Source organism: Pseudozyma hubeiensis, assembly GCF_000403515.1.
Source record: "Pseudozyma hubeiensis SY62 DNA, scaffold: PHS58, whole genome shotgun sequence".
Taxonomy (NCBI): domain Eukaryota; kingdom Fungi; phylum Basidiomycota; class Ustilaginomycetes; order Ustilaginales; family Ustilaginaceae; genus Pseudozyma; species Pseudozyma hubeiensis.
In genome coordinates, this window is record NW_012133840.1 from 753,973 (window position 1) to 778,856 (window position 24,884).

A 24,884-nucleotide genomic window follows, 5' to 3' on the forward strand; every position below is an offset into this window, starting at 1 on the left:
CCTCTCAGCCGTACCAGAGTTCGCTCGAGCAGGTATGGAGGTCCTCTGAGCTTCTCTGCTGCACCATCGTCCAGCATCTGTAGATCTTCCGCTCTTCCAACGTCCGACACCTACGCCGACCTTGCCATGGCTGCCGCAACAGCCGCCATCTTTCCATCGGCCCCGGATTTCGTCAATATGGATCATCGCTCAGCCGATGCGCACCGCTTGCCGGCCGCACCGTTCAGCGATGCCAACACTGCTAATGGCCGCTCATTACGGACAGCAAAGTCAGTTCCTTCGCCCACCACGCCAACATCGCCCTTTCGTCTTCGTGGCACGCCAAATTCGCCATCGATCCCACATCGCCGCGTCTACAACATCGAAGACGAATCGAGCTCGAGCACGTCCAGATCGATCGCTTCGGATACTCGTTCCTCTGATGCGTCCGTGACGCCCTCTCAGTCCGCTTCCAACGTTGCTGCTTCCTCAACTCCTACATCGCCCGCTCGTCTCGGTGTGCCTTTGCCTCCACCGAGTCCGGGATCGCCCACTCGGCCATTATCACACAAAAAGTCTGCAGAGCGCAGAAGGAAAGCGACTCGCAATCAGCACCTTACCAACCTCGAAGCGGCTTCCCTCTCCACTCCCGAGCTCCATCTCGCTTCAGACCCCTTGCTCGATACCCAGGAACCCACGTTCTTGCGCAAGCTCGTTCGCGGCTCGCGGGCTCAGTCCAATGCTGCCATCTCCAGCGCCGGTAGCGAAAATCAGAGCCGCGCAGCCAGCGCTTCGCCACGTCTCGGCGTTTCGCCCGGACTGGGATATTCGAGCTTTGCCGCCGCCATGAGCGCCGTCGATTCACGCAAAGACAGTCTGCAGCCTAGTGCGGTGCCTGAAGACGCCCGTTCCCGCAAACAGAGCACCGCCACGCTGCGCAGCGCCGATTCGGACGCGACCCGATCGTCCTGGGCCCGACAGAACGAAAGCACGGACACGCTTAGCCCAACGATGGATGGCAGCGCGCGCTCGTCACCGATCAAGTCGGAGCCCAAGTCGACTGCCGGCGCCTGGTTCCGACGCAGCCGCAAGGTCAACGAAGACGCCGGCACCTCGGTAGGTGAATCCTCCACACAAGTCTCGATGCAGCCGAGCCAAACGAGCGCCGCGACGGTCGGATCTGGCACTACCCTGTTGTCGGAAAGCAACCTCACCATGCTCTCTGCGGCGACTGCGACCACGACGGCGTCCTTTGACATGTCCGAGCTGGCGTCGCCTCAAGCTGCTCTCGAAAGCATTCGGAAAGCGCGCTCCTTCATGATTCGCGAGCTTGGACGTGTGAGCGAGCCCGAACAGGCTTTGGACAAGCAACGCATCTCGTCGCTCGTCTCGCAGGTGAGCCTGGAAGTGCACAATCCCAGCATCGAGGCATCGAGTTTCTGGCTCAGCATCGCCGACGGCGTGTTGCTTTGCCTACTCGCGAATCGTCTCAGGCCTGGTAGCGTCGACCGAATCGACCGCCGAGACCTGGAGTGGGTCAAATCTGACAACATTTCCAGATTCCTGAGAGCGGCACGTGACCACCTCGGCCTGCGCTCCAAGGATCTCTTTCAAGCCTTTGATCTTACTGACGGTACCGTCGAGGGCCTACTTCGCGTTGTCCACACACTTCAGGCGACGGACAAGATGGTCAGGCGAAACTCGAAGGTGTCAGCGGCTCGCGCGAATGCCATCAAAATTGAGCCGAGAACGACCTCGATGACGCCTCCCTCCACGCCACGTGCGCAGGACCGAAAGATGCTGTCCGCGGGCAATGGCGATCTGGACCGCCTCAACAACGATTCGGAGCTGTCGCTGAACGACGACACACCTAAAAGGACTCTGCTCGCGATACAGCAGAACAGACGCGAAGCAGAACGCATCCTGATGGGCAAGTCTGACTCTAAGCGTCGTTCTGGCGAGCTCAATCTGCCAAAGATGAAGGGCTCGTCCATCACATTTGCCGATTCGGTCAAGCAGAACAGCTTCAGCAGTGACGACGACAATCGTATGCCATACCGCGACCGCAAGCTAAGCGAGTCGGCGATCAGTCTCACGGGTGTTGCCGAAGAGCCCGAGGACAATTTCGCAGCAGAGCCCGGTTCGTTGGCCGCCGCAGAATCATTCTCTAGCACCAGCACGCAATCCACATCGATGGACCGCGTTCAAGGAAGGAGAGGGAGCAGCGAGTCGGACAAATCGACCAAGGGCTTTGCCGTCAGACCCGCACCGCTGGCTCGAACCACATCGCAGAAGCGCATCAGTCAAGAGCTCGCTCTGGGTCAGCTGCCAAGGGCTGTCATCGGATCGACCGAGAATCTGGACGACTACCTTTTCACCTCGGGGAGCCCACCTCGGCATGCTCCGACGAGGCGACACAGCGCGCGGCTCATCCCCGGTCCGTCTCTGCTCAACCCCTCGCGTGAATCACTGCTGAATCTGAGCTTGCAGTCGAACGGCGAGTCGGAGGCAGCAGCATCGCCCCGCGTCCCCTTCCCTCGTGGTGCCAACGATTCTCCTGGCGCTCGTCGAATGACGCGCAACCTTTCGTTGAACGCCGGTGTCAGCGACACCTTTCCGACAGCGTCTTCCGGTGCGTCAACAGCGACTGCCACCAACGGCAGCAGCATCTCCCCTAAGGTCGCCTCTCGTCCCCAATTCCGACACATGCGTTACTCTTCCGACCTGCACCTCCCCTCCATGACCCGGAACGCGTCCATGGGAGGACGCTCGCCTGATCTTTCGGTGGATGAACGCTCCTACGTTTCTACATCGCGCAGCCGCTTCGATTCCGAGATGGGTTCCGTCTACACCAACACTCTCGGCAGTCTCGCCACGGAGGACGCCGGTTCGGCAGTGACAAGAGGCAGTCGTGACGCCACGGGTCCCAAACACAAGATCGTCGTCGCGGAAGAGGGAAAGCCCAATGTGACCTACCAACTGGGCAACTGCATCGGTCGCGGTCAGTTTGGATCCGTATATCGCGCCTTGAACCTCAACTCGGGCCGCATGGTTGCCGTCAAGAGAATCAAGCTCGAGGGTCGTTCCGATGAAGAGGTGGACGACCTGATGGGCGAAGTCGACCTTCTCAAGAGCCTCACCCACCCGAGCGTCGTCAAGTACGAGGGCCTCGTGCGCGGACCGGACGTCGTCTCCATCATTCTCGAGTTTGTCGAGAACGGCTCGCTATTGCACACGCTCAAGGCCTTCGGCACTTTTCCGGAAAAGCTGGTGGCCAGCTACGTGGTCAAGATCCTCGAGGGTCTCAACTATCTGCACGGCCAGAACGTCGTGCACTGCGATCTCAAAGCTGCCAACATCCTGACCACCAAGCAAGGCAACATCAAGCTGTCCGACTTTGGCGTTTCGCTGAATCTCAAGGCGGTCAAGAAGATGGGTAACAAGAATGACGCGATCGGCACGCCAAACTGGATGGCTCCCGAGGTTATCGAGCTCAAAGGTGTCACTACTGCAGCCGACATCTGGTCGCTCGGCTGCACCATCATCGAGCTGCTGACCGGCAAGCCGCCTTACTACGATATGCTCGCCATGTCGGCCATGTTCAGGATCGTCGAGGACGACTGCCCGCCCATCCCCGAGAAGTGTTCGGATGCCCTCCGCGACCTGCTGACGCAGTGTTTCAACAAGGATCCTTCCAAGCGTCCGAGTGCCGAGATGCTCTTTGAGCACGAGTGGATGCAGCAGGTGTGGACTGGACACAGGGAGCTGCGCGAGCTTCGACCGCAGGACAGTGTTCCTTTCCTGCGTCGCATCAGTGCTGATGCAAGACGACTAGATCCTCGTATATTTGAAGAGGAGGCCGAGTCTCGGCCTGCACAGCCTGTCATGGAGAGGTCAACTTCGTCGCCGCCTCCTACTTTGCAACGTCCCGATCTAGAGGCGCTGCGAGCCAACACGTCTCCTGCTTCGGCTGAATCTGCAGCTCTCGCCATCAACGGTGTGTCGCCCAAAACGTCTCCGCCGATGCATGTCAACGCGCTGCCAAACATCGACACCTCTTCCGTTGCTCACGTCAACCAGCCCGCAATCGACCCCAGCAGTCCAACAGTGCTTTCGCCCGCCGGCGAGGCGTCGATGATCGACCTCGGACTCTTGGCTGACGAGGAAGCCAAGCCACATGCCTTTGTCAAGAGCACTTTCAGCAAGGCGGTGACGTGCAAGATCTGCCGCGAGCCTGTCAAGAAACATGCCGTGCTGTGCGAAGAGTGCGGTTTGGTATGCCACGCGCGGTGTGCGGGCTATGCGCCTTCTCCCTGCAACCTGCGCGCTCAGCTGCTCTTGTTCCAACAAAGGACCTCCATGGATCAGACGAGCCCCATGTCGTCGGCCGCTCAACTCCCGTCGCTCTCGCCGACGATTGGCGGGGCTGCCCACAATGCTCCAACGCCGATCAATTTCCGCTTGCCGTTCGGACTGAAAAGGCAGTCCAAGTCGCCGACGGTCGATTCGCAACCCAAGCTCGGCTTTGGCGCACCTGCCCGCCCCGAGATCGAGGCCGGAATGCCGCCTTCCCCTCCCAGCAGGAACGGGGCGCTCGGGAGCAAGCCTCCCAACAAGGATCAAGCGGCCGTACGCAAGCGTCGCATCTCCTTGATCCCGGGTCGGCCACGTTCGCCGTCGCCACCGCCTCCGGTCCCCGAGAGTCCTGAGGCGATGCGAGGTCCCTATGGCAACGGGGCGCTTCATGGCGTTCGCAGGCACAGCTCGATGAGCTACGGCAGCATCAGTGGCGCCAGCAGCATCTCGAGCGCTGGTGGCCTTTTCCTGGGTCAGTCCAGCTCCCGTGGTTCATCAGCACAGCAGCACCAACCGCAGCAATCGCGCCAATCGCATCAGCAGCATCAGCAGCATCAGCAGCATCAGCATCAGCAGCATCAGCAGCAGCAGCAGCAGCAGCATCAGCAGCAGCAGCAGCAGCAGCAACGGCTGCCTCACGCATCGACGTCTGTCCTACCCGCCGCACCTATCGACAAGCAACCTTCCAAGGACCGATTTCGTCGTCGACTCAGCTCTGGCATTGTTTCGAGCGGTGCAGTGGCTGAATTGACACCGTCGGCCAAGAGGATGAGCAAAGCGCAGCTCGGAACGGGTCCAGCGACGCCCACGCCTCAATCAGCAAACGACCGCAAAAAGTCTCGGCGCGCTTCGTCCAAGGCTGACTGTATCATCATGTGATTCCATCTCCACGATCCTTTCCCCGGATGCCTCGACACGACACCATTAATGACCCTGCTCAGAGGCTTCATTCACGCTTAGCCTCGAGAGCGCTCCCTGCATTGCCATTTGCTCCATATCTATGCACTCATATACCATCATCCCCCGTCCAGAGGGGGGGTTAACAAAACTGCCACAGACCGCGTTAAGCATTGCATTTCCTTTTTCTCACTGTGCTACGCAAACCATCGTTGTTCCAATCAACAGCTTGGAGGTGCGTGCGTGTTTGTGTGGCTGGCTTGAGAACAGTCGCGATCGCGATGAAGCGTGTGATGACGGGATCGAGATCGGCACGCGCGGGTAACAGCCTGAAAGAGAGAGAGAGAGAAAAGGTCCATTACATGGTATACAGGGGGGGAAAGTACAAGATATACACACAACAAGAGCGCGATCGCGATCAGCCCGGGTGGAGCGAAAGGGGGGTGGTGGGGGTGGGATCATTTCAAGTTGTTGTGGTGGCTGACGAAGGAGGATTGTGATTTTTCGTGTTGCTGGTAGAGCAGCTCGTGATCTTGACGTGTCGTTGACGCGTGTTGCTCGGCGAAGGGATTGGAAGGCTGATGCCATTGGTGCCTGTATGGCATGTCGAAGCTGGAGTCGTTCTTGTAGTACTGCGTGCCTCTCCTGGTGGAAGAGTAGGTGGCTTGTTCGGATTCCAAGACGGGATCTCGGGGGAGCGGACGAGCTTCTTGCAGTTTGAGGCCGGGGACGAGTCGTGCCATGTAGCTTCCGCCTGCGGGGATGGTACCGTGGGTGTAGCTGTGGTTGAGGTCGAGGCTGTCTTCTTCGACTTTTTCCAACCTCTCCCTTTTACGCCTGTACATCATGCCTGCGATCAAGAGGATCACGAGCAAGAAGAAGGCACCTAATGCGATGCCGATGATAGTGGCGACCATGCTTTTCTGCTTTGAAGTGCTGCGATGGTCAGTGTCTTTGACGAGACAGGTGGTGTTGCCGGCTGGGTTGGCGAGGACGAGCGCTTGGACTGCATCGTTGGATGTCTGGCTTGCCGAGATCTGATCGGTAACAGCGATGAGGGCGGTAGCGTTGGCGGCGAGGTCGACAGCATCCCAGTTGACAGAGGTGACGCCTTGTTTGACGTGCGCTCGGAAGACGAGCTTGTTGGATGTACCGTCGCGACCTTCGATGGTGTAGTTGCCCTGTGCCGAGACGCGGATGGCAGCAGGCTCGCAAGAGTAGAGCGTGGGGAGTTTGATGGAGGCTGCGTGGGAGAAGGAGGCCAGCGCAACGGCGGCGAGTGCGATGGACGCGAAGGCACGCATCGAGCTAGAGACAGGGTGAGTGTAGGTGGCGGCGGAAGGGGGGGAGAAAGAGAAAGGCTGGCTCGATCTTCAAGCCGTGTCGCGATGATGACTGAATTCACGTCGAAGCAGTGAAGGAGGCGAACGGGACGCAAAGATATGGACGATGATGATGGTGGTGGTGCTGAGTCGTGTGAGGGGAGCGATGCGGTGACGACAGAGCGACTCAAAGCTGTCTGCTATACAAACATACCGCGTCGCTGCAGTGGTAGTCGGATCAATCCGAAGGTCAGAGAGGCACTCAAAGGTTGAGAGCGTGCCGAACCAGCACAGCGGACAACGCTTGAGCAGAAGCTGGACACGAGAGGAGAGGCAGGCCTGAACACAGTATCAAGGGTCGAGATAACACAGTCACAGTCAAACGCAGAGTTCGGGTTGACCGAGCGCACCTGATTTGGTGGGAGAGAGAGGCCACAAAGACAGTTCGGCTCCAAGCCAGCCAGCCAGCTTGACAAAAATAAAGTGACACCAGACAATGGCTAGGCGGAATATGAAATGGCGCTAGCAAAGAGTCAGGAAATGCGGCGACACGCCTCTGACAACTCTGCTCATCCCGACAGCAACTTCATCGGCCGCTCCGAAGGGTCGCACCCGAACCACACCCCTCAACAGCACTGCGTCGCTTTCGAACAGAGTTTGTCGGCGCTGATCTCGTCCGGCGCATTGCAACTTGCTGGTGTTCGGCATTCGACCAGCAGCAAGCAGGAAGGTGTTCCGGTCCATCTGCCGTTTGTTTGCATGGTACCAGCCTTGCACAGCCCCGGATAGAGAGACAACGTTGGCATCGTCAGCCTCCATCAGTTTTGCGACGAGGGCAGAAAATGTGAATGACATGACCGGCGGCATCTCCGCGTTCTCGCGCAGTGTTCTCTGCATCCCTTTGTGGCTGGCGAGCATGTAGCCGAAGTGCAGGGCACCAAAAGAGGACTCAGCGGCAGCTCTACGCACCTCTTTCGACTGTCGCGTCGCGCCGAGTTGAAATACACCAAAAAAAGAAAGGACTCGCTCCGAAAGTAACACGTAACACTGCACAGCGCGAGTGTCAGTCAGCCCATCGAAAGAGCTGGCTCGGACTAGGTGCTGTTGGAGGCTGGACCCTGATTCGGCTGCTCTGTGGTTTTGGAAAACGTGGCCGAGAGCCGTTGGTGTATGCAGCATTGTACAGCAGATCGGACATCAACGCTCCATTGGTCTTCGCTGCTGCTGCAGTCCTTGCGACCTCGGAATCCCGGTTGGGATGTTTTCCGGTCGCTCTTCTAACTGTGCAGCTCAATGTCGATCTCGGACGTCGAAAAGAAACATGACCAACAAGCGTTCCCAGTTGCAAAGGAAATAGCTTCTTGGCGTTTTCATGCCAGACTGGACTCACTCTGGATGTACAACACCTTGACGATCTCACGGCAGCCGTCGCAAAAAGGTGCAGGATCACATGACAGACTGGCGTCTGCAACACGACGACTCCTTACAGCCAACATGATGAAGGGGCGATTCCTTCTGTGGCTGTGCCAGCCTTTTGTGTTCAACAGATTTCAACGTCAATGACACGTGGCATTCCGATGGCACCCACTCTTGCCCCGTCGTCAAGATAGGAAACAGAATTTTGTACTCCTTTCTAATTCTGTGTGTGCCGCAAGCCACCAGGATCTGCGTTCTGCAGTGGCGTGGGTTGAATTCGTCGAGCAGCGATGCGGGCTCACCAAACACGGCGCCTCCAGATCTCGCAGGAAAGGAATGATCGAAAAAAAGAAAAAACATCTCTCGGGCAAGGCATATATGCATTCATGCATAGCAAGAGCGACCAAATCGTATTCCGATGGCAGATGGGCCGACCGGACCGCTGCCGCCCGCTACCTATGTCGCTGACAGATGCCAAAGGAGCGTGATGCACTAGCTTTCGGTAGCCGGGTGCATGATGAGTGACTCAGCGGACTGCCGGCAACGCGAAAGGATACAGGGTGGAAGTTCCTCCGCACTCTCATACACGATACATGTGCCGTCTCATACAGACTCTTTCTGGAGCCAGACGAAAAGGTCCGAGGAACAGCCGACCCAACTGTATCTAGAAATGGGCGCGGAAGGATTCGGTGCATGGAGTCTTGCACCACCGCCGCCGCTCCAGAAGGAAGCAACCGACGGAAGAGGCTGTTCTTTGGATCAACACCGTCGCCGAGATCAACAAAAGCATTCCCATTTCGTGCATGCAGAATTGCCAAGCCACTTCACAGATTCTGAAAGCCAAAGGGCAGGCGGAGTTGCACTGGTGCAGGAGACAGCTGCTTCCTGACCGAGCATTTGTCTCACTGCTGACTCTTTGAGTAGCAAGCAGAACATGAAACGTCGGAGCTTGGTCTGAAAATGGCGCCCACACAATTTCGCGCGTCCTCCGAGCGGACCTTCTAGATTTCCCAAGATCGACCGATGCGTGATTGAGATCGGGTGCGAGACGAAGCGGAATTCGGGATTTTTTTGAGCCTTCCAAAAAAAGAAAATCTCCACATGTCGAGAAGTTTTGTTTCTTTCTTTTTGTGTAACAAAACTCCATCACTATCCGATCGCTTGCTCGGACGATCATCCTGTCCGAAGTTCTACCTCTTCCTCTCCTATCAGAACTTATCCTGAACAGGTGCTGTGCGTTCCTTCGAAGTCTACAAAGTAAAAGGGAATCACTGTCTTTCGGCACACAAGGTTTCATGCGAGGCACTGCGGCGTCCCTGAGCAGCCTCCTCCTTCGACCACCACGATATCCGATCCACAAGGCGCCCAGCCTCACTTCTCCCGCACATAGACCCATCAGAAGCCTGTACACCATGCAGTTCAACGCCTCCAACTCAGAGCTGGGATACCCAGACCGCACATTCCGAACCGAGCTTCTTCCCTGCGAGTCCGACTCCACGGTTTCATTTCAAGAAGCCGGTCCTTCACGGTACACCCTCAACGCCGAGCCCTACACCAAAGCGCTTCCGGTCATCTCCTCCTCCACCACTCGCAACAGCCTATCTATTGCTGCCGAACACCTTCGATCCGGCCAACTCGTCTCCTTCCCCTCCGAGACGGTCTACGGTCTCGGCGCAAATGCACTCTCGCAATCGGCAGCATCCAAGATCTACGCAGCAAAGAAACGCCCCGCCGACAATCCACTCATCGTGCACGTCTCCGACCTCGAGATGCTGGACACGCTGCTGCCGCAGCAGTATACGATGAGCGAAGCGTACCGAGAGTTGATCAAGGCGTTCTGGCCGGGAGCGTTGACGCTGCTGTTTCCGGTGGATCTGGAGAGGCCGGCGGTACCGAAGGTGGTGACGTGCGGACATGCGAGTGTGGCGGTGAGGATGCCGTCGCATCCGATCGCACGTGCGTTGATTGCGAGTGCGGGGTTGCCGATGGCGGGACCGAGCGCAAATGCTTCGGGCAGACCGTCACCGACGACGGCGGCGCATGTGATGCGCGATTTGGGCGGTCAGCTCGACGCCGAATCCGTCGTTGGTGGGTGCGATGGGGAGAAGGGAAGATTGAAGTACATCTTGGACGGAGGTGCATGTCAGGTCGGAGTGGAGAGTACGGTGATAGATGGGATCACGGCGAAGGATGAGATCCGCGTGCTCAGACCGGGAGGTGTCACGGTGGAACAGATCGCCGCGGTGCTCGACAAGACCGGCTTGGCGAACAAGGTGAGACTGCGAGTCTACGGAAAGGACATGGAGCGAAGTGCAGATCAAGAGAGCAATCCTACCACACCGGGGATGAAGTATAGGCACTACAGTCCCACTGCGAGGGTGGTCATGCTTCTGCCGGCGAAGCTCTTCGCTCGTGCTGTAGAATCTTCGAGCAACAAAAGCGCTCCAGCGCCACGGGCAGGCTCTTCTTCTTCTTCAGAGAAGGTCGTTCAGTCGCTCGTCAGTAGAGACACCGACACCTCAAGGACCCCACAAACCTTTGCCGACATTGCCAGAGATCAGATCTCCAACCATCTCCCACGCGATCGCCCCTCTTCCAAGTCGTCGACACTACACATCGGACTCATGATGTCTTCCGACTCCGATGTCGCCCGCCTCATCTCTGCCTCCTCCCCGTCCTCCTCTTCCGAGACCACACCATCATCGTCTCGGAGCATCCACCCGCATCTCCTCCCACCCTTCACATTACCCCAGCTCGACCACGTGGTCATCCACGCCTTCGATCTGGGACCTAGCCGTTCCGCCGAGGTGTACGCACAACGGATGTTCGACGGCCTACGAACGCTGGACGAAGGACCGTTGCGCGGTGGAGGAGACAAGTGCGAGCTGATCTTTGTCGAGGCGCTGGACGATGCGGGTGTGGGACTGGCGGTGATGAATCGGTTGAAGAAGGCGGCGAGTGCAACGGTTGTGTTGGATTGTTAAGGTGCCGGGTTTGGGTTGTGAAAAGAGACAGAATCATAGCAAGGCTTGCGCTGTGTTTGCGCTGAGGCGCTGTTCGGGGAGGATCCTAGAGAGCGGGTTTGAAGTGGAAAAAGCCGGTGAGAAATCAAGGTCTCAAAAGAAACACAATTGCACAGCGCGTCTGTATTTTGAACCATTTGAGGAGGCAGCAAAGCGTAAAGGTGTCGGTGAGGGGAAATTGTGTAGCTGGCCAGCACGGACCACTGGGATATTTGTGCTTTAGCCTCCACAAAGGCGTTGGCGCATCGAGTGGGAACAAGTTCGTGCTGACGAGGCTCCGGTGAATCATCCACCACGCTAACCCCGCGAACAGGCGGTGCATAGCCGGTCTCCCACGGTCAGAGGGTCTTAGGTCGCCACCTCTCCCAATCATTCGCTCCTTTTTTCACGACCACTCCCACCTTCCAGAAAACAAAGTCCTGACAAGATCTCGAGCCTTTCACAATGCAACCACTCATCCTCTACACCGCTGGCACGCCCAACGGCCAGAAAGTCTCCAACTTTACCGAAGAGCTCAAAGCCGTCTACCCCGACTTCAAGGTCGACTACCAATCCATTTCGTTCGGCAAGAACGAACAGAAGGAACCGTGGTTTCTCGCCATCAACCCCAACGGACGTATCCCTGCACTCAAAGATCCCAACCGCAACGATTTCTGCGTCTTTGAGACCGCTTCGATCATCCTCTACCTCGAGAAGCACTACGATCCCAAACACATCTTCTCCTGGTCGGATGAAGGGGATGGTGTGGACAAACGAACCGAGATTCTCAACTGGATCTTCTTCGTACACGGTGGAGTGGGACCGATGATGGGTCAGTCGAACCATTTCGTTCGCTACGCACCGGAAGACATCCCCTACGGTAAAAACCGCTACATGACGGAAACCAAACGTCTCTTCCAAGTCCTCGACATTCGACTGAAGGACCACGACTGGCTGGTCGGTGACAAGTACTCGATCGCGGATATCAACGCCTACCCCTGGTTGCAGTACTACAAATGGGCCGGTCTCCACGACGAAGATGTTCCCCAAAGTGTCAGGGACTATATCGATAGGAACTGGAACAGACCCGCGGTCAGGGAGGGCATGAAGGTTCCTAACGGCACGACTGATTGGGTGGAGAAGATGAGGAGCAAAGACTTCTTTGAAAAGTACGAGCAGGAGGCGGCGGAGAAGGCGGCGACGGCCAGCAAGTGGATCCAGGATGGAATGAAGAAGGATCGTGAGAGCAAGGCCTGAGCAGAACATGCCTTGGGTCGAGTCGTGGGGGGTAGGGATTTGTTTCCGTGTTGTGAAATGATCGAGTGGTTTCCGACTGACTCTGGCCGCTTGTCGTGTGTTGTCAGCCTCGCACTTGGCAGATCCTTGACTGGTGCGACCTTTTCAGGGTTGAATACGACAGGGCAAGGTTGCCCAAGGTCGACTGAGCACGACCCGCACAGACCGCTGACAGCCAATCAGCAAGAGAGCAAAGGAACGAACTGCCTGGTATTGATACTGGTACAGATGACTAGCGCCGAGAAAACTACACGACTTCGTAAACGGCCATGATGAGACAAGCTAATGAGACGTATGGACTGAGACGTTCGCCTGTTCATCAATATCAAAGCAGAGAGTTTGTCAGTTGTGCACGCGTTTCCAAGCTCGAGTTTCGGATTAGGGAGCACGTACCGATGCGAGCACCTTTGAAGAACACCCCTAGAAATCTGTAGTCCCAGCAACAGCAGGTGTAGGAAGAGAAACGGGGATGAGTGAACAGAGCGTTAAGCAGTTTGGGGGTTGGGAAAGGGGAGAAGAAGCGCTCACCCTTCCTTGTTACGATCGATCAAGGCCGGTGCGGTGGCGCGAACGTATGTGCACGTGCAGATGATCAGCAGCACGACTCTGAGTAGAGAGTGGAAGTTGAACAGCGCCGACTGGAGGCGTGAGCGACAGAAGAGGAGTAGCGGGAGGGTCAAAAGAGTGTCAGCTATGGTCTTTGCAGCTTGGACGTGAGAGCGAGTTGGGTGAAGTCGTACCATGGTGAAGAGCGGAGGAGGGATGTGGTGTGTGTGCGTGGCGAGGTTCGAGCGGTGCGTCCAGACCAAATCGGGGATTGTAGGCCAATTGTGACCTTACTGATCGCTGAACAATGCTTGATGGTGACGACGGTGATGGTGAAGGTGATGATGTGGTGGGGATCATCACAGAAAGAAGTTGACAAGATCCGTGCGTGCATTTCAGCTTTCCTCCAGAATTTGTTCCGCGGGGCATTTTGTGTTAATTCGGAAGCCAAGGTCCGTATTCCGTGGGGTGGGATTGCTTGACATGCATGCTGGTCTTCCGGTGTCGCTTTTCGCATGCATCGTCTTCTTGACAGCCGACCAGAATCGTACGACCTTGATCGTCCACACAATCGAGCCACCAACCCTTGCACGCTGCTAGACCCATCCCTCCTTGACAGGTATATAGTCCAGAAGACCTTTTCAGCCAGCACGCTTTCCTCTTTCGACGTGATCTTCAACCCACTTCTCTTTTTCACTTCCGACCGGGAGACGCCTCGCACAACATGGCCACCAACGGCCCACCTCTCGGCAGCACCGATCCAGCTCGATGGAGGCTCCGAGTCTCCGACGGCGGTCGTCACGTCTGGCACTACCTTCGCGATGACGCCGAGGCCCAAGCGTGGCCGCAGTCCGTCGAGGACAAGTACTGGCTCGGTCTCTCCACCGGCCTGCCCAACCTTTCTCCCGCCAAAACCCCCCTCGATGCCGCCAAGAACGGTCTCTCCTTCTACCGCCACCTCCAATCCACCGACGGTCACTGGGCGGGCGAATACGGCGGACCCATGTTCCTCCTCCCCGGAATCATCATCGGCATGTACGCTACCAAAACCCCCATCCCTGAAGAGTGGAAGATCGAGGTCGTTAGGTACCTCTGGAACCGAGCCGACAAGGCCGACGGCGGCTGGGGGATCCACATCGAAGGCTGCTCTACCGTCTTCGGCACCGCCCTCAACTACACCGTCCTGCGTCTCATCGGTGTTTCGGCGGAGCATCCGATGATGGTCAAGGCGCGGGCGACGTTGCACAAGCTCGGCGGAGCCGCTGGTATTCCATCGTGGGGGAAGCTGTGGCTGGCGATACTCAACTGCTACGAGTGGGAAGGAATGAATCCGATCCCACCCGAGCTGTGGTTGTTGCCGGACTGGATGCCGATTCACCCCTGGAGGTGGTGGATCCACACACGCATGGTGTACATCCCCATGGGATACCTCTGGGGTAGGAAGTTCAAAGCGCAGATGGATCCACTCATCGCTTCGTTGCGAGAAGAGCTGTACACTCAACCGTACGAATCCATCGATTGGCCGGCGCAGAGGGGCAACGTCGCCGCTGTCGACGTATTCTACCCGCACACCAAAACGTTGAAGACGCTCATGGCGGTGGTGGGAGCCTACGACAACTGTCACATCCCTCCGCTGAGGAAAGCAGGTATCAAACGCGCCTACGAACTGCTCGTGCTCGAAGACGAAAACACCTCGTACCAGTGCCTGGGTCCCGTCAACAAGATGCTCAACTACGTAGCTCGGTGGGACGTCGAAGGGCACGACAGCCACGCCATGCGCATGCACCGCGAAAAGCTGAAAGATTTCATGTGGATCGGTGCCGAGGGGATGATGATGACCGGAACCAACGGATCGCAGCTGTGGGACACGAGTTTCATCGCACAAGCCATGGTGGATTCCGGACTGGCTGCTTCTGCGGAAAACCGTCAACTCACATCGAAAATGCTAGACTGGTTGGACTCGTGTCAGATCCGCGACAACCCGAAACACTTCCAAACCTGCTATCGATTCGCCACCAAGGGAGCATGGCCCTTCTCGACCAAGGAGCAGGGCTACGTCGTCTCCGACTGCACAGGTGAAGGCCTCAAAGCCGTCATCATGCTCCAACAGAACGTCCCCTACCTCTCGCGCAAAGTCTCCGCCGAGAGAATGCACGACTCGATCGACCTCCTCCTCACCATGCAAAACCCCGGCGGTGGCTTCGCCTCGTACGAAACCATCAACGGCCCCGCCCTGCTCGAACTCATCAACCCCGCCGAAGTCTTTGGCGACATCATGATCGAATACTCCTACCCGGAATGCACCACCTCCGTCGTCACCGCTCTCCTCAAGTTTACCAAGATCGACGAATATCGGAAAGAAGATATAAGGAAGTGCGTTGATGCTGCAGTCAAGTACATCTTGAAGGCGCAGAGGAGGGATGGAAGTTGGTTCGGATCGTGGGCCATCTGTTTTACATACGCGACCATGTTTGCGGTGGAAAGTCTGATGTTGGCGGGACATACGTATGAGAACAGCGAACCGATCAGAAGGGCATGCGCGTTTTTGGAGGAGAAACAGATGGATGATGGCGGTTGGGGTGAAACGTACAAGGTGAGTATTTCCCCCCTGACACTAATGAAGGAAAGGAAACAATCAGCTGACGAAGAAACTTTGCTTTGATTTTGCCCGCGGGTTGGGTAGTCGTGCGAAACGGGAGTATATACGCAGGCACAAAAGTCACAGGTGGTACAGACAGCTTGGGTGGTCATCACCTTGTTGCACGCAAAGTACCCCCACCAGGACCGCATCAAAAGGGCCGTCAGGGTCATCATGGATCGTCAACTTGCAGATGGCTCGTGGGCGCAAGAACAGATCGAAGGCATCTTCAACAGGTATGTTTCAACGAACAACGAGAATCAGCGCGAAACAAAGACACGGTTTCGGTTGCTGACATCCTTCTCTTGCTGCTGTACGATGTTCTCGGTTGATGTCGATATCCGGCCACTGCAGAAATTGTGAGTATCCGCGTTGCGCGCTGATGCATGTCGAAGAAGGGAACCGCAAGCTGGAGCTGACGTGAAAATGTTCTGACAACCCTTTTGCCGATCGTACAGGTGCGATTTCCTATCCGAACTACAAGTTCAGCTTCACCATCTGGGCGTTGGGCAAAGCTGCGCGCGAGCTCGACTGGAGTTCCTAGAGACGGCAGAAGCACGAATCGCTGACCATATGCCTTTTCTCCTGCACGCAAAGCAGAGTTTGTGCAAGCGTTGAGACGGACGTGTGTTCATGTGGTGTCATCGTGCGCTTGAGGCGATGCAGCAGTAGCAGCTTGTGAAGAACCAAGCTCGTGAGGATCGTTCTCGGTGGGATTGGGCTGTTCTTGCTGAGGTTGACTCGGGACGATGGCTTTGAGATGCGGGATGCCGAGTTTGGCTTCGAGTTGGTACCAAGGGTTCTCGAGGAACGACGGGTGGAAGTAGCCAGGGTGAGGTGGTCGAGGAGCTAGTTGTGGATCGAGCGCAGGATCATTCATCGTTGGTACGAGGGGGTTGTTGTGACTTCCACCCCGACTAGAGCCTCGATGGTAGCCGCCGTTGTTGCCGCCTCCACGACCTCGTGCATGTCCGCCGCCGCGTCCACCACCCCGTCCTCGGTTGGGGCGGTGTCCTCGAGATTGCGACGGCCGAGCTCTGCTTCCTGATGCTTCGGCGTTCATCACGATCCTGGTCGCAAGAGATCCCAGAGCTGATATGGTTGCTCAGAAGGAGGAGAAAGGAGAAAAGTGGAGTTGTGCACCGTGCGGCGCTGCAATTGCAAATTTTATGTGTGAAATCGAAAGGGCACTGGAGCGGTGTGTTCACTCCAAAGCATCGCACATGATCCCATCCTCGCCTTGTCATCTCTCTTCCATCTCATCTCGACCTCACATCGCCAGAATGTCGTCAGGATCAAATCGAAAGGGCCTGTTGCCCACATCGCAGGACAACTCGTCAACATCCACGTCCGACGCTCACAACGCACCTCCGCCCGTTCAGCGCAGATCCTCACAGCCGCTCCCAGGCATCTCGGCAACCGCTTCCTCCCTCCGCAGCCGCAGAGCAGGGTCCACTTCCACGGGTTCTTCCTCGTCCAGCTCCAAACAGCAACACATCGATGACAACGACTTTGACGACGAGACGCCAGGCGACTACGATCCTGGCACAAAACCTTCCACCACAAACAGATCCAAATCACCTGGCAACTTGCTAAGAGCTGCGTTGGTGCCCGGATCATCGCAGAATACAACTCCAAAGACAAGCTCGAATGCACCGGCTTCAGCGCCAAAGAAGCCGACGGCGCCTTCTGCTCCTCTGTCGCCTCCTCCGGTCCCCTCGAATCGCTACAAAGGTACACCCGCCCGTGCGACGCGCTACTCGCTTCCTGTCCGCACAGAGAAGCCGGTTAGAACTACAAAGACCTCTGGCAAACACGTCGTGCTTCCATCCGAGTCGCAGCTTGCTCCCTTGCCTGACGAGGAGGATGAGGATGATGATGAAGATGACGACGATGACGATGACGACGAAGAGGATGGCTCCGACGAGGAAGAGGCTAGCGACGACGAAACTGCTCCTTCGGCTCCAGCTGGCACTGCATCCGCTACGCCTGCGCTCATCACTCCCGCCAAGCCCCCCGCCAAGGTGCCCGTCATCACGCCACGACCCGGTCCGACCATTCCTTCGAATCGACACACGGCTGCACCTCCCGTCTCGGGAAAACTCGTCACGCCAGCCTCCAAGAGTTCGCAGCGACCCGCCGCCTCCTCTGCGCTCGCCCGTGCCGCCGCCTCCTCCGTCTCTGCCGCTCAGGCACGCCAGGTTCAATCCGCCAAGCCCAAAGCCGCCACCACGTTCCGCAACGCTGCCAGCCGCGCACCCCCGCTTCGACCTCACAAGTCGGGCCCCGTCTACCACACCTTCGAACGCATGCCTCCCAGCGCCAGACTCATGACCCCGCTGCCGCGTGTGACCGCATTCAGCATCTCAACCTCGATCCACCTCGGTACGCTGCTCGGCTTCCTCCGTCGCGAGCACGGCGTCAAGCCACGGCTGTACGACGAGTGCGCATACGCCGTCTACACCAAGCCGCTCCTGCCCGGGTTCGGACGTGCAAACGTTCGCTCTGCCCCGGAACCGCGTTCTGCCAGCCCCGGTGCCGAGTCGCGCAGGGAGAGGGAGTTGGAGCAGCGCGAAGAGTTCGGCTACCTGGGGACGTACTTTGAGCATCGGCAGGAGGAGGAGGAGGACATCGACCAGGACGGCTACATCAAGGGTGGCGAGGGTCGAGGGTCTGATAGCGAGACGAGGAGGCGAGGCGCTGGCGATGGACGCGGTGGTGGAGGAGGCGACGGTGGTGGGGGAGAGACGTCTGCGTGGGAGAGCGAGGCGGAGAGGTGGACGCCGGGAGAGAGACGTGCTAGTCGCGAACGCGATGCGGATGAGGCCGAGGCGGTGGCGAATGCCGCGCATCAGCATGCACGTCACGAATCCGTGGATAGCAGCACACACCCTGTCAGCAGCAGTCTCGAGGAGGACGAGGGGATGCTCGCGACGCCTCTGGCTCGACCTGTCGCTCCACCGCGCCGGCTTTCGGGGGACAGCGATGCTGACGAGGTGCGTCCGTTCCTGCTCGAGCGTCGACGTGGAAGTCAGAGCTCCGTGTCGGACGTCGAGGCGCTTCCGGCGTACGAGCAGGGTGTTGCCGGTTCGCCGGTGGACGTTGCGACGGACAAGAGCGAGCTCGCGATGAACAAGGACGATTCGGCCGGCGCCAGGGATATGATGATGCAGCAGAGGGCGGAGGAGAGGGGCGAGGCCGAGATGATGGCGCATTCCTACCGGTCGAACGAGCTGGGGTTGGTGTCGGATGTTGATGAGGGCGGGAATGGGTCGCGTGGAGACGCGGGTCAAGACAGCATGGGTCGTGAAGATGCGGTTGGGACGATGCGATCGGTTGGTGGCGAGGATGTTGGTGGAATTGGGACGGGCAACGGTGGCGAGCGCGGTCAATCCGATCGCGGTGCCGAACAGCAAGCAGAAGCACAGCAGCAAAAGGACCGTCGAGCACGCAAGCTCAAACCGCGTCGTCGCAAACGTCGCTACGCAGGACCCAACATGGCCTCGCACAACCACGACACCTCTGCGAATCTCAACACTCCACGACCCATCCTCGAAGCCTTACAATCTGCCGAACTCGTCATCCTACCCTATGGCGTTTTGGTGATGTACAACTTCTCGGCTGCGGAAGAACGGAGCATCATCCAAGACGTTTTGTCGTCAGGGTGCGCCCGGGAACCTATGGACGAAGCAGCGCGCGAAACGGAAGCCTTCCACTTCTGCTACGACCCCAACATCTCCGCTCCACGCATCTTCAACGACTTCTTCACCTTCCGCGCTCCCAACCACCTGCTCAAGCTGAGCTTGGCTCACGCCATCGCCCAGTCGACCAAACTCTCCGTGTTCGAGGAGAGCATGCAGTCGACACTGGAGCTCACCTCGCACATCCCCAAGGAGATGGCATCCAGTGGAGAGCTCAAGTTGAAGAGGAGGGAGGCGCTGAGGTTGACAGGAAGGCTGTTTAAGCTGAGGGTGGATGTGAATTTGACCAGCAACGTGCTGGATACCCCGGAGCTGTTTTGGTCCGAGGCGAGTCTCGGTGGACTGTACGCCGCCATCAGGGATTATCTCGAGGTGGACGAGAGGGTGGAGAATCTCAACGAGAGGTTGGCTGTGGCGAACGATTTGCTGGAGATCATCCATGAACATATCGCCAACACGGCGATGAGTAAGATGTAAGTTTACGAAACCCCAAGATGAGAGAGAAGAGGGGAGAGAGAGGGGATTAGATTGCTGACTTTTTTTTTGGCCTCTGTTTTGATTCCGGGTTAAAACCAACAGCACGTGGATCGTGATCATCCTGATCATCGTAGCGTGTGCGGTAGCGGTGGGCGAGATCTCGGCGAGGTTCATCGTCGGCGCGAATCGGACGCAGGAGGAAGGGTTTCGTGCGTTCAGGGCGGTGAGGGGGCCCATGATGGAGATGCAGAAGCCGAGCCAGGGGTTTTATGGGTTGACGATGGGGGACTCTCTTTGACAGCCATCTAGCGGAAAAAATGATTGATGTGCATATGTCTGTCTGTCTTTGGATGTGGGATGCTTGGCGGTCTGAGAGGTGTGTGCGCAGGCAGGGAGAGGTTGGGGATGGTGTCGAGGAGTGCCGTGGCGAGGACGACTTTTTTATTTTTAGCGATGCAATTGTTTAATCCACTAAAAATGGAGACTTCTCCACACACACACACACGACAGGACCTTTTTTTTAATGGTCGGACGGTGTTTGAACTTTTTTTTTCTTTCTGTGCGTCTCCCAAGCTTCTTCTGAACACCATCAACCACGGTCAATCACCCTCCAACCACACTTTCTTCCCAAAATGGCCGAAGCATCCACCAACGCCACATCAGCACCATCCACTGCGACCACAGACGAACCAGCCGCTTCCGAGTGGAAGCATCCCGTCTACCCCGCAACCGACAAGTACACTCCCGGAATCGCTCCCATCAAACAAGAATACCTACTTCCCAAACCAACTTCCTCCTCCCACATCCCCGTCAAACCCGTCGACGACGATGCCGCTGAACGACACACTAACCCTGCCACTCATACCACCACTACAGGGAATGGTAAGGGTGGGGAAGAGCCGCCGAAAAAGCTCAAAGGAGCAGCACGAAAACGCGCACGCCGGGAGGAAGCTGCTGCCCTAGCTGCTGCTCAACGAGCCGACAAGAAGGCGAAACCCGACAAGGAGAAAGGGCAGAACAAGGGGAGGCAATTTTTGTCGATGAAAGACGCCAAGGGCTTTTGTCATGGGTTCCTGTCGAGGGGGAAGGACGGGTGTAAGTTTGTGGAGGGTGGGTGTAGGTTCAGCCACGATCTGGTTGCGTACTTGGAGGGGAAGGAGAGGGATATCTTCATGCCGAGTGTGGACTACGCGGAATTGGAGGCGATGAGTGAGGAGCAAAAGATGACGTGGTTGGAGCAGAGGTATTCTCTTACACCCTTGTCCGCCACCACCGCTGATGGCGACGAGACAGACGCAAAGACGCAAACGTTCGTCAAACTCTCCTCCTCAACCCCTTCCACTCCACCTCCATCGTCCGACCCAGCCCACAAAAGCATCGACCCCACCACCACCTGTCCCATCTTCGCCCTCCGAGGCGCCTGCACCCTCGGCTGGAAGTGTCGCTTCCTCGGCGCCCATGTCCGCCACGTCGGTCCTTCCTCCCTCTCCTCCTCCCCCACCGACGCTGCCACGGGTTTCGCGAACTCCGGGCTGGAACTTGTCGTCGATCAGACTCGGGTCGATGCTTGGCGTGCTCGGAAACGGGACTTTGTGCTACCTCAGCAGTCGCAAAGTGCGGCGGATCAGGACGAGATGAACTTTGGCACGAGCGCAGGGATGAAGGCTATGCGGGTACGAAAGTTTCCCTTGCCCAAAACAAAGGCGGTGCTGAGGTTCTTGGAGGAGGAGGCGAGGGAGTTAGCGAAAGTGGATCCGCAGGGGAGCACGAGTGGCAAGGGAGCGATTCCGAAGAGTATCTTTGAAGAAGAGACCAACGGTAAAGGCTCGGCTGCTGCTAGCGCTGAAAGCGGGGAGAAGAAGCAGGAGGACGACTTGGAAGAGATGGAAAACGCTCTCCGCAACACCGCCACGGCTCGTGCTGCGGAAGCATCCCTCACCACCACCACCTCGTCCATCGACACAGCTCGCATCCGTCCTTCGGAAAAACGTCGTCTCAACTGGCGCTCCCACCTGTACCTCGCGCCGCTCACCACGACGGGCAACCTTCCGTTCCGACGCATCTGCACCGCGTTCGGTTCGGACATCCACTGCGGCGAGATGGGCTTGGCCGAATCCTTCCTCCACGGCAACTCGTCCGAGTGGTCTCTGGTGCGGCGACACGAGTCGGAGCGGATTTTCGGGACGCAGCTGTGCGGAGGCAAGCCGGATCTGTTGGTTCCTGTGGCGGAAGCGTTGAAGGCCGAGGTGGGGGAAGGGTTGGATTTTGTGGACATCAATTGCGGGTGTCCGATCGATCTGGTGTACAACAAGGGGGCGGGTAGTGCGCTGCTGGATCACCCGAGCAAGCTGTCCAAGATCGTACGCGGAATGAACGCGGTGCTGGGAGACACACCGTTGACGATCAAACTTCGCACCGGCACCAGCGCCAAGCAGACGACGCACAAACTCTTCGCCAAACTGCAGACGGAATGGGGCGTTTCGGCAGCAACGCTGCACGGACGCAGTCGCAAGCAGCGCTACAAGTGGGATGCCGATTGGGGGTACATCTCCACCTGCGCACAGACGCTCCGTCAAAGCGTGCGCGAGTGGAACGAGGAATCGCGCTATGCGGATGAACCCGAGATGGTGCCCATCCCCGTGTTTGGCAACGGCGACGTGTACTCCTGGCAGGACTACTACGAACGCCTCGACCGAACGAGAGTGGATGGGGAGATGATCGCACGTGGCGCGCTGATCAAACCCTGGCTATTCACCGAGATCAAGGAACGTCGTGATTGGGACATCTCCTCGCGCGAACGTCTCGACATCTTCCGAACCTTTGCAGAGTACGGCTTGAGCCACTGGGGTAGCGATACCCACGGTGTCAACACCACGCGCCGGTTCATGTGCGAGATGATGTCCTTCACGCACAGGTACGTCCCCACAGGGCTATTGGAGGTGTTGCCCGCCAGGCTGAACGATAGACCGCCGCTGTTCAAGGGAAGGGACGAGTTGGAGACGCTGTTGGCGAGTGGGAATGCGGAGGACTGGGTCAAGGTGAGCGAGATGTTCTTGGGAAAGGTGGGCGAAGGGTGGAGCTTTACACCGAAGCACAAGAGCAGTAGCTATTCGACGGAGGAGACGGGAGAGCAGCAGGGGTGAGGATATCACGTCCAAGTAGAAGAATTACATTGGTTCGCTTAGTATGTATCGCCCTGCGTCGTCTGATTGAAGCGAGCAAAGTGAGTGCGTCTCAAGCGTGACGGTGGAAAGGCGTGATCGCTGTTAGATCGTGTAAATATTTGTTGAGTAGTTTTTTCGAAGGGCTGATCATTTTTGCTCGTCAGCAGCAGGTGCGTGCCACCAGAAAACGTGAGCGAATCGTGCGTTTTGCTGATCTGCTGCCGTCCCCTTTTGGTGCGAACAATGCACCGACCACCACCCAACCGAATTCCGCACGATTTCACACACACACACACACACACACACATCGCTCTTGTCTCGCTCACCCTTTCATCATCCGTACATTTCATCTCCCCCCTCACGACACCTCTTTCGTCTCATCCGACCTACGCACTCGTCACGCGCACACGCACACACCTGCGCGGAACAGGAACGAACAATCGCAAGAAAGGAGGGATTCGATCCACTCACAGCAGCCAACAGCAGGATCAAAGAGCGATTCTTGACCAACGCTTTGTCGTCGTAGCTAATCATTGAGCTCGTCGAAAGGATGGTGTCGACACTAGCATACGCAGGTGGATCCGGATTGACCACGTTATCCGCCGTCGGACTGTACATGCTTCTCACAGGTAAGCCCTCACCGCCTCGCCTTCTTTTTCTCCATCTTCAGTCCTCACTAAACCCACCCTCTTTTGTTGCGCCAACACAGGCAATGGGGAAGCATTCGACATTGGGGCATTTCTCACCGAAACCTCGCCCTACGCATGGGCGATGATCGGTATCGGTCTCTGTATCGGTCTCAGCGTCGTCGGTGCTGGATGGGGTATCTTCATCACTGGTGCTAGTATCCTCGGTGCTGGTGTCAGAGCTCCTCGAATCACCACCAAGAACCTCGTCTCGTAAGTTCCTTCCATCTCTTCCACTTTTCCTTTTCTTCAACACTCTCATGCTGATCAACTTTTTGTGGGATGCAAAAAAATAGGATCATCTTTTGCGAAGTCGTAGCGATCTACGGCGTCATTATGGCCATCGTCTTTTCCGCCAAGATCACGGGTAACCTCGAATCCGGCACCGCGGATGGGTTGTGGACTCCGAACAACTACCTCACCGGTCACGTGCTCTTCTGGGGCGGTCTGACGGTGGGCATGTGCAACCTGTGTTGCGGTGTAGCTGTCGGCGTGACGGGCAGTAATGCCGCGGTAGCGGATGCAGCAGACCCGCAGTTGTTTGTCAAGATCTTGATTGTGGAGGTGTTCAGTAGTATCTTGGGGCTGTTCGGGTTGATCGTGGGGTTGATCATGACAGGCGCTGCGGAGGAGTTCAAGTGAAGGAAAGCAGGAGAGGGAAGGAGGTGGGGACGAGAGCGAAAGTGAGTTGCTTGCAGAGGAGAGGAGGTCGACGTGCAAATTGTGAATACATTCTTATCAAAAGGGCTGGACGAATGTGTTGTTGCACCATGTGAGAGCGGAAAAGGACCGCGTCAAGAGAGGACGAACGGCTGCGGTTTGGACGTCAGTGATCTTCGGCCTGGTCGGTGTGAGGGGGATGGGCTTTGGCGTCGAGCCTGTCGTTTGGCAATGCTCAAGGAAGGAGCGCCACACGGCATTGCTAGAAGCGGTATATCCTCGTCGCTGTGCTTTGTCGATTCAAACGAGCCAGGTGGGGGGCAACGACATGTGCCTCCCCCCTTTGCCCGTCCCAGCTCGACCTCTTTATCATCGCCGGATCTCCCGCCGGTCACTTGTAAGATGTACCGACGGAGAAAGTTCGGCTTTTGGACCGCACAGAAACGGGACCACAGACCATAAACAGGGCGTTGCTTTCACAGACTACTCAAAACGCAAAAGTACAGACATACTGTATGTGCCCGGGATGGGATGCGATTTGCTGAAGCAAGTGAGCAGTGTTGGTGAATGGAGAAATCCGCCGACTACGGTGTCGACCAGTGGGTGCAAGTAGTGCTACCAAGCTAAAAGCCTGCCAACGACGCCTTCCTCGCTTTCAACCAGGCGATGTGTTTACCAGAGCAGCGACGTTTCCCCCATCTCTCTCTCTCTCTCTCTCTCTCTCTCTCTCTCTCTCTCTCTCTC

The 24,884-nt window shown here is 57.3% G+C and overlaps 7 protein-coding genes across 7 annotated transcripts; 5 read left to right on the plus strand and 2 right to left on the minus strand.

The window, feature by feature from the left end:
- Positions 1-126: 126 nt before the first annotated feature.
- On the plus strand, positions 127-5,214 carry PHSY_006422 (likely protein kinase; the record flags this gene model as incomplete). Its single annotated transcript, XM_012337024.1, has 1 exon — positions 127-5,214. One exon carries the CDS (start codon positions 127-129, stop codon positions 5,212-5,214), a length of 5,088 nt encoding a protein of 1,695 aa, XP_012192414.1.
- Positions 5,215-5,690: 476 nt separating this feature from the next.
- PHSY_006423 (hypothetical protein) lies at positions 5,691-6,536 on the minus strand (the record flags this gene model as incomplete). The annotated part of the gene is made up of 1 exon (XM_012337025.1): positions 5,691-6,536. One exon carries the CDS (start codon positions 6,534-6,536, stop codon positions 5,691-5,693), a length of 846 nt encoding a protein of 281 aa, XP_012192415.1.
- A 540-nt stretch (positions 6,537-7,076) lies between these two features.
- Positions 7,077-7,472, minus strand: PHSY_006424 (zinc metallopeptidase mde10; the record flags this gene model as incomplete). The annotated part of the gene is made up of 1 exon (XM_012337026.1): positions 7,077-7,472. The coding sequence occupies one exon, from the start codon at positions 7,470-7,472 to the stop codon at positions 7,077-7,079; it is 396 nt and encodes a 131-aa protein (XP_012192416.1).
- A 1,793-nt stretch (positions 7,473-9,265) lies between these two features.
- On the plus strand, positions 9,266-10,954 carry PHSY_006425 (hypothetical protein; the record flags this gene model as incomplete). Its single annotated transcript, XM_012337027.1, has 1 exon — positions 9,266-10,954. The coding sequence occupies one exon, from the start codon at positions 9,266-9,268 to the stop codon at positions 10,952-10,954; it is 1,689 nt and encodes a 562-aa protein (XP_012192417.1).
- Positions 10,955-11,437: 483 nt separating this feature from the next.
- Positions 11,438-12,229, plus strand: PHSY_006426 (hypothetical protein; the record flags this gene model as incomplete). Its single annotated transcript, XM_012337028.1, has 1 exon — positions 11,438-12,229. One exon carries the CDS (start codon positions 11,438-11,440, stop codon positions 12,227-12,229), a length of 792 nt encoding a protein of 263 aa, XP_012192418.1.
- A 1,309-nt stretch (positions 12,230-13,538) lies between these two features.
- PHSY_006427 (lanosterol synthase) lies at positions 13,539-19,630 on the plus strand (the record flags this gene model as incomplete). Its single annotated transcript, XM_012337029.1, has 3 exons — positions 13,539-15,407; positions 15,597-15,811; positions 16,735-19,630. 3 exons carry the CDS (start codon positions 13,539-13,541, stop codon positions 19,628-19,630), a joined length of 4,980 nt encoding a protein of 1,659 aa, XP_012192419.1.
- A 632-nt stretch (positions 19,631-20,262) lies between these two features.
- On the plus strand, positions 20,263-24,602 carry PHSY_006428 (potential tRNA dihydrouridine synthase; the record flags this gene model as incomplete). The annotated part of the gene is made up of 4 exons (XM_012337030.1): positions 20,263-22,668; positions 23,321-23,423; positions 23,504-23,693; positions 24,497-24,602. 4 exons carry the CDS (start codon positions 20,263-20,265, stop codon positions 24,600-24,602), a joined length of 2,805 nt encoding a protein of 934 aa, XP_012192420.1.
- Between the last annotated feature and the right edge of the window lie 282 nt (positions 24,603-24,884).